The sequence below is a fragment of the Zosterops lateralis genome, assembly GCF_965231275.1.
Source record: "Zosterops lateralis genome assembly, chromosome: 2".
NCBI lineage: Eukaryota > Metazoa > Chordata > Aves > Passeriformes > Zosteropidae > Zosterops > Zosterops lateralis.
In genome coordinates this window covers 5,234,722-5,243,841 of record NC_139763.1, presented here as the reverse complement: position 1 = coordinate 5,243,841, position 9,120 = coordinate 5,234,722, and the positions used below count along the sequence as shown (strand labels likewise).

The window sequence follows — 9,120 nt, the reverse complement described above, 5'->3', positions numbered from 1 at the left end:
CCAGCTGATTTAAAGAGAATATTGTGAGTGGATGTTTTGAGATCCATTGCAAGCACTACACCAGTGTTTTATAAATGAAACTTCCATACAGAATTTGGACTTCATTGCTCTGATCTTTTCCTTGCCATCTCCAAATATTCTGGCTTTTTCTCAGTTCTTCTTTTACACTTGCACTGTGATTGTAAATATTTGTGTTAGGTCTCTGAAGCTCTTCCTTCTGTGGATTTCAGAGGAAAAACCACTGGGGAAAGGAGGGCAGGAGAGGCAGGGAAGGGAATGTTCTGCCTGTGGATCAGTGGAGCCATTAGGAGGCTCTCTGCTCTAGGCTTTTGACTAAATCATAGTCAACATCGTGGTTTTAGATCAGCTGCAGCCAAGCCTTCTCAGTTCCTTTGTTTCCTTCCGCAGCCTTCACAAAAACTTTCCAAACAGGCATTAAAAACCTGTCTTGTTTCTATTTGAATGGATGAGGAAATTTTCTAATATCTCAGCTTTTTCCCCAACCCCACTGGGACCAAATTTTGGCAGCATATTAATATGGGGGAAAGGGATAGTTATGAGTGCTTTGCATCAGGTGTCAGCAGTGTTGTGTTCTCATGAACAATGGGACACACACACCACTGCCCTGAAGTGGTTCCTAGGAAACTGTGTGAGAAGTCAAAACTAAGTCTTCATTTCTATGTATTTTTCATCCATTTAAAAAAATAATTATTTAGAGCCAGCACTTCATTGAAAGAGCAAAATATGGGCAATGCCAAATTGGAAAAGGGAAAAAGCAGCACTGGGGTCTGAAAGCAATCCATGAGGCTCTAGGACACAATGAGGTTAATTTCTTAATCCAGGTGATAATACAAAAAGAGAGGAAGCATTATTACACCTGCTGCTTACCAGCATAGAGAAAATAAATGTTTGGGGCTTTGTTTTTATTGATTTATATGCTTATTTATTTAAGATTATGTTTTTGAATGGTAGAGATGTCAATATTGGCAGCAGCCTGGGCTGCAGTGATCATGCCCTGGTGGGTTTCACATAACGGCCAGGCAAAGAGTCAGAACACTGAATTTTAGAAGACCAAACTTTCAGTTGTTTAAGAAATCAATGAATGGGACCCCCTGGACAACTTCTTCAGGGATAAAGGAGCTGTGCAGAGCTGGATACTCTTTAAGAACCAATTTATTCAAGCAAAGAGCACTCAATTCTGCTTTTGAAGCAGCTGTCAGAACTGTGCAAATTAAACACCTGGGGAGGCTGCTGGGACAGTAGTTTCAGACTGAATCACCACATTGTTGCAATAAATTGGACTGGGAATGTTGAATGCTCTTTGGTTGTCTGTGCTGAAAAGGGTGAAAATAAAGTGTGTTTACTCTTTGTAAAGATGAAGAAAGAGACCCTTAGGGGGTACAGGTATATAGTTGGTGGCAACTGCAGTCCACTGGGGTTTGGATAAGGTCCTGTGTCATGTTTTCAGTGATTTCTGAACATTATACTGATCCTGGAACAGTTCAGAAGCTGCCACATCCACCAAGTGCACATCTTTAATACCTGTGAGTGAATCACACAGGAGAACATAGCACTACAGAAGGGAACAATAAGTTACAAGGCTGCTTTTATTAAGATACCAAAATTCCTATAAACATACTCAGTCACAAATGACAGTTTCTGCTGAGCATGCAAGGGATCAAATACAAGCTACTGGTTCACATTTCATCCTGAGGAGCAGTGCTCAGCTTGTAAAAATGGCATAGCTCCACTAAAATCAGGAGAAAAATCAGGCAGATCTTTAATCCTGTCACCTCCAAGAAGTTCAGGATTGTAAGTAAAAACTAGAAAATTGTAACTAAATTGTAACTAAAAACTAGAAAAATATTTATAGTAAAACATTAAAATAGCTGATCCTGTCAGAGTGCAGAAGGCAAACACATTTCACATTTGAGAGCAAATTGAGCAAAAGTTTAGATTCCTCCATAATATGTTGTTGTCCAAAGAAGTTGCGACTCCCCATTCCTGGAAGTGTCCAAGGCCAGGTTGGATGGGGCTCTGAGCCCCTGGGATAGTGGAAGGTGTCCCTGCCCATGGCAGGGACTTGGATCTAGATGGTCTTTAAGGTCCCTTCCAACCCAAACCATTCTATGATTCCACATTCATCAGATTGAGACTGCAAAGATAATTTATAGTTTCACCACTTCCAACAAAATGGATTTTTTTTTAGATCAGGATCTGATAACTCTTATTTCCATAAGGAAAAAACAAGTCAAAATGTCTTACTCCTTATAGAGTCACCTTAAGCTAAAGCAGAATGCAAATGATCACTCTGAAATTTATTTATATATTTAAAAGCTCTAAAATCAATCAGTACAACCTTTTGCAAAATGTGGAAGTCTTTTACCAATCTTACTACCTAATAGAAATTGGACTGGGAGGATAGAAAAGCCACTTTCCTATGCTATTCTGTACCCAAAAATCAGCACCTCAATGCCAGGGCTACTAGAAACATCCATGACTTCAAGCTAAGGACTAATTTCCACTAAGAATTATTTATAATGAGCTTAAGGAGGAATTATTTTGTTTATAAATTACTAAATTAGATGTGACCCAGGCACAGCAGGTTATCACTGTGCAGGAGGAGTGACTGCAGCAAACAGAACCAAGGGCTGGTGGGACGAGTTCTTGACACCTCTTCACCTCCCATCTTCCAGCACCTCACTGAGGTGGAGATTTGGAGCAGCAGAGAAGAGCAGCCCAGGAAAGAGGCCTGCAGGAGATGCTGACTGCATGGAAGAGATTTTTGCCCCAGTTTATCCAGCTGCACAGACTGTTGTTGTTCCCAATGGACCATGTAAACTGAGCCTTTTTCTGCACTGATGGTCTTGCATTCAGGTCAGATTTATAACTCTTCATTTGCAATTGGAGAGCTCTCAATTAGGTGGGAAGCACTGTGTGGCTTGACTGCACAATCATTAGGATCTAATTAAGCAGAATACACAGGTACCAATTGATTTATCTGGAAAAACATGGGCTGCAAGCAACAAAAATAGGTGGTTTTTTTTTTCTTTCTTTCTTTTTCGTTGAACTCTTGTCGATTAGAGAATGAATCAAATTTTAAAACTCATGCTGAAGAACACCCTAAGTATGTCAAGCCCCAGATCCACAGTGGCTTTTCCTTCCTTGGTGGCAAATCCAATGCTTTTTCCCCAGCTTCTGTATACTAAAGGCGTTGCACAATTAGATCTTCAAAGCTGTTGCAGCTCAAAGTTTCAACCTCACCCTGAGTAAACAGCAAATCACAAACTGAAAAAGAGATCTTTCTGAAGGTTTGCTGATTTACTTCCTTGAATATCAATGGAAACAGGCAGCTTGTCAATATTAATGGCACAAGTGATGCTGAGATGAGCACACAGTGATGTGTCACAGTGAGAAAAACAGATTGTGGAACTTGAAGAAAGAGCCAGATGTCTTTGTTTTCTTCCCTTCTATTTTATCAGTGGAAAAACTGCCAAAATTCCCTTCAACCTGGAGCTGTTGTCACAAAGAGTTCCTAGGACACCAGGGAAGAACCAGATTGCTAAGAAAAAAGAGGTGATGGGGAAAAAGAGGGTATAGAAGCTTTTTATATATTACATTAGTTTGAAATCAGAGACAGTGTTGTGTAGAGCAAGGAAAACCAAATGCTGAGTGAAGACAAACTTCAGTTTTCCATGTGATGAGATATGATCCCACTAGAAAAAAAAAAAATATATATATAAACCAAATTAATCAGGATTGAGACAGGTAATCAACTCCCTTCCAAAGACAGTAAATACATAGGAAAGAAGAGCTGAGTAGTTCCAGCTCCACAACGGAGCCATTAACTGAAACTCCATCATGATGTAGAAGTGTTATGAGCCTGACAATGATGCCTTAAGTTTTAGCTTTCATGTTGTTCAGATTCTGTGCTGCCCAGGGGTGCAGTTCTGAGCCTCATGTTAGGTATCAGTCAGTTCGCTTCACAGAGTAGGGAGACAAAACAAATCCTTTTCCTGCTGAGAACCAAGGACAATGAGTACAACTTTCAGGCCCAAAAGCACAAACAATGGTGGACTGAAGAAAGAAAACAAGAAGGATGGGACTTCACAACCTGAAGCTGTAATTGGACAATTAAACCCCAATATGCAAATGGACCAAAACTTATAAAAGTGTGAGACCTTGTGACTGGTTGTCCATTTTGTGACCATTTTGGGTCCACCTTGTGTGTAGCCCTGGCCAGGCTCTTGTCCTGCCCAAGGTGTATCCTAAAGGCCTTTTAATAAATATCTACTTTATTCTCTAGTTCTGTCCAGTCTCTGTCCCAGGTCAGCCTTCCCAAGGCATCAACAATATCCTTTATGCTCCAACCTCTTTGCACAACTCCAGAATTCCCATTAGTACAAGGTATTACTCAGGTGAGCAGAATGGTGAATGCAAGAGAAGCCATTCCTGCTCTGTGGGGAGACTCAGAGATTTCATCTGTAGGTTTTAATCCAATGAACCTCGATATGCTCTTTATGCTGGGTCATGGCTCTGTGGTGGGATATGTATCCCTGATGGAACTACAGCTGCTGGAGTTGTACCAAGGAGTCCTGGGTACCTCCCCTTGGGACTCCTGACATATCCAGTCCTTGGGAAGCCACCAGAGCATCACCCTCACCTGCAGGCATCTCCCAGGAGCTGCCCAGAGATGGATAAGAGGGTGGCCTGTGGGGTGAAAGAGAGGGAAATACACCTAAATGTGACCACTCAAGACTTACAAGCAGGAAGTCTTGTAACACTTGGGATAGAGTGTTCCCTGCCCTTTGCCTGTGGTGTAAATCGAACATTACTGTGAGTTAATTATCTGCAAATGCCATCAGGACATGTCCAATGCATTTACTGAGGCCATGGCATTGTCCTGTGGGAGGCCTGCACCAGGGAAGGGTTACTGACTAACTCTGGCAATAATGGCAAATAAACCTGTTTCCAGGAACAGAATTCCATCCACAGCAAACATCCTTGAGCTGTGAAGTGGTGTTAGGTGCTGTTTCTCAGCCTGCCAACTTTCTCACCTCTCTCTCCTCCCCTTAAAGAGACAAGCATGCAAATGATGCTGAGCTGCTAGGACAGACTAAAAGTGCTGAATCCTGTGGTATCCTGAAAAGCTGTTAAATTCCCAAGTTTCAGAGGCAGACAGTGTGGCAGTGGTTAAGTTTCCTCAGAGCTATGTTTTCAGACTCTCTGCAGGCACATGTAAGCACTGCTTATGCATCACAGTATTTCAAGCTCTTTAACATCCCACTACTTTCTCAAAAAAAAAAATTAAAAAAATAATAATTCAACCCAAGCTTTTGCAGAAAGGGATAACTTCTGAGGAAAATTTATAAAGAGCGTGGTAAAGCTTCTCTCCTTCATTGCACTAGACACTGGTTTAAACCCAAAAATTATATGGCTTTTTTTGGGAAATGCTTATTGGTGTTTGCTAAGGTGATGTGCCATTTACTCTGACTGAGATCAAAGTTATGAAGAATGATGAAGGACACAACACTTCCTTCCTCCTCTTGTTGTTTGCATCATTTGAAAACAGGGAAGAACAGTAGGAATTTCTTTCCTACTTATACGGCCTTTACCCAAAGCAAAAAAGACAGCAGGTTCAAATATTCTCATATAAAAGATGGTCATCTACTGGTATTTCACCATTTCAGGAAGAGATAAACAGCTAAAAAATGCAACTGATCATAATTCAGTACTCACCTGTGGTAACCTGTGAATCACTAATCATAGAACACTTGGTAGCTGAAGTTGTCAGACTTGATCCTGAGGTTGTATCTTCCCGTCTTTCACTGGAAAATGAGAAGGGTCACAACTCCCAGCACAAAACCAAACACAGCAAGGGCTATTAGGATGATGTATCCAATTCCCATGCCAGCCTCCTTCTTTCTCTTTGAATCATATGCTAAAAAAAATTATAATAAAAAAAATTTAAAAATCAAGAGGTGAAAGAAAAAAACTTTGAAATTCCTGAATCTTTTACTGAGTGGGGTTGGGGGGAAACAAGACCCGAATATTAATTAGCCAACATGCCAGTACAGAATTGTGCTACAGAAGTGTGTCAGCCTTCTGGGGAGATGATTCTCATGGAAAGGGTGTGAGGACAGACAGTGTTCTCTTTATACATACAAGTGTAGAGTCCCTGCAGACATGAATGTGATTTTCAGCTAAAGTAAGAATCAAAGAATTAGTACTGGTGACTTTTTAAAATGCTGCCTGACCTTCAGAAGTACTTTAGAGGCGAAGCATTCCCCTATCTTAATCCTGCCTCCGTTCGTCTATGATTATAAAAATGACTTGATTTGCTTTTATCATTGAAGTAACAGCTCTGCAGGCACAGAGTATTTGGGGGAGGATTCTCTGTGTGTCCTGGGTCTTTAAGCTCCCAGCTGAGCCAGCAGAGATGTGGCTGGGGTGGTCAGTGGAGTGACACTGGCTTGGTCACCAGGGGCTCAGTGCTGCACCTGAGCAGTCCTTTAGAGCCAAGAGAGCAGCCCTTTAGAGGCAACTGAGCAGCCTGAGGTTGTCTGCAGTGTCTGCACAAGTCTGGCAGACAGGACCTGCAGGAGACCTGTGCTCTGCTGAAAGAGCACCCAGACTCAGAGGGAAGAGAAGAACCAACACCAAATGCCCCAGTGTGTGCAAGAGTCAAGTCCCACATTGCCAGCTGCCCCCCAAGGCACCACAGATCACAGACAGAAAGTGTTCTCCTGGCTCCCTTTTAAAAACTTCTATATATTTGTCCAAATCAGCAAGCAGAAATCCCTCTCCCTTTATTATTATGCCTTCTTTCATGTTTGGACAAGTTTTTGTCATTCCTTCCTGCAAAGGCTCGATGCACCTACAGAAACATGCATTTGTTTGCTTACATTTTCAGGACAGCACTTGTTCTGCCAGGCACTCATGTGGTACCTGAGGTACACAAAAGATAAATACCACTGCACACATGGCTACAATTAGAGACAAGGTTTTTGGCCAAAGAGAGCTGCTGAGAGGTCAGTAAGGGCAGTGTTCAAGCTACAGAACATCATTCCAAGACAGGCCAAAGCAGTGCTGTGTAATATATTTAATCTCATTTTTCAATTTCAGCATAAAACAAAGGGATAAAGTAGAATATGCACAGTGGAAAAGGCAGCCTGTAGCCAGACACAGAGCAGGCCCTCCTGAGGACATGGAACAGTGGCCTTCGCCATAACAAGTGTGGGCAGAGCAGGTAAAATTTTTCATGTTTCACTGCAGCACTTACACCTGTTATTACCTGAAATCATAATTCATGTTATCCCCTTCAACACAGAGATGTAGACCACTGAAAATGTGGTGTGATTAACTAAACTAGAAATAAGAGACAGCATCCAAAAGTGCCACCTTTTCCTAGAAATCAATTTAGCACAACCCAAGGAAAGCTCTCCTCACCAGAAGCCCTTTTGGGAAATGGCCATTATTCAAAATTAGAAATGAATCAGGGTCTCCAGCAAAAATGAGAGTGAGAGCTACTTGTTGTATGAGCTAAACAAAGAAAGTTGCATTAATTGCTTTATTTTTTTTTTTAAGAACTAATTCAGAAATGAGCACTGAAGGCCTATTTGAACAGACTGTGTAATGGAAGAAAAATACATTTTTCTAAGTCAGAGTCAGTTCCTAGGTCCAAAAGAACATTATGGACTGTCCATTCATGGTAGCCACGAGTTAAGACTCTGACATTGGTGAGCCAAAACACTCTCAATGAGTGTTTTACGTTAAGAAGTTATAAATGTAAAGCTGGAGGGGGACAAGTGACTGACAACATGAGAGACCACAGGTGCCCTTGAAACCATCATGCAGGTTAAATGCAGAAAAAAGCAGGTGAATAAAAATTAGACCTTGCTTGTCCCCAGTGCTGGTGTTTGCCCTCAATTAACCTGTGCTGCACTAAATTAACCAAGGGTGCTGTGCATCAGCTGTGCTCTGCCACTTCCCCTCGCTGCAGCAATGAAGTCAATACCAGGGAGCCAAAGGAAACACAATTAAATCTCTTACATCCTCTGATTTGGGACTTCAGAGCCCCAAATAATTGCAGACTAACAGCAGTGCAAACACTTGGGGAACCGATTGCAATCTGGGAGATCGACTCTGCTTTCACACTTTACAATTGAAATAATTGTTTGGGTTTGTGGTTGTCGCACTTGTTGCCCTGTGCAAACAGCCACACAAAAGCACTTTATCTTTCTTTCTACATTCCCTTGACAACCTGACAGTCCCTGCTCTCAGGAGGGCCGTGGTTCCAGCAGGAATGCCTGCTCCCAAGGAAGACAGAGGGGCACAAAAAACCTTCAGGTTCCTTTGCCAATAATAACCTTGGCAGGGTAGTCTGTTCACAACTCACCAGGTGATTTACACAGGGGTCCCCAGGATGTTCTGTGCAGGGAGATGGTTTCTCCAGCCTTCAGGAGTCGAGCCCTCCCGTGGCATCTCTGCAATGATCAATTCAAACTCCACCAAGTCATGAAGCATTAATTTAGAAGAATTAATTAATTTAGAAGAATTAAAATAGATATTGCTGAAGTAAGGTAGATAAGCTTCCCTTTTGTTAACAGAAGTCGGATTTAAGGAACTGATAAATCATGGAGCCTGTCAAACTATGTTTGTGCATTCTGACTAATCAATAGACTCAAAGAATGCAATACAATCATAAATCAAACAGTCCTGGAAAAACAAGATGCAGTGGTCACGTAACACTAAAAGGTTAAAAAATCAAAACTGAGGAAGAAATTTTACTTCATTATTTTTGGGACCCCACCCCATCAAAGGACCCAGACTGACCCATTTCAAAGAACAAACTATGGCTGTTTAATAGCTTTTTGGCTAATTACCATATGAAGCACGGAATGGGATGTACCAGAATTATGAATATGCATTTGTGTTTTGGGTATTCAATACTCCTGTACATAAAAAGCCCCTGTGATAATCTGTAACTTGTGGTGTGTATTTGGGAGTGATCCCACACATTGCCCTGTGTCGTAATAAACACACACTGTCTGACTTTAAACTGTTAGAAAGTCTTTGTCTGTCATAGTTGGATATTGGTATTAGATCAATATCCATATT

General features: G+C 41.5%; 1 protein-coding gene across 1 annotated transcript in view; it reads right to left on the bottom strand.

Annotated features, from left to right (window-relative positions):
• Window positions 1-5,740: 5,740 nt before the first annotated feature.
• The window catches only part of UMODL1 (uromodulin like 1), a gene marked incomplete at its 5' end in the record, with an annotated part of 42,556 nt that continues 39,176 nt past the window's right edge, over window positions 5,741-9,120 (bottom strand). Inside the window, 2 exons of the mRNA XM_083854471.1 lie at window positions 5,741-5,941; window positions 8,399-8,486. Of these exons, the coding sequence (XP_083710597.1) occupies window positions 5,826-5,941; window positions 8,399-8,486 (204 nt within the window). The 3' untranslated portion in view covers window positions 5,741-5,825. The remainder of the gene's footprint in view (window positions 5,942-8,398; window positions 8,487-9,120) is intronic.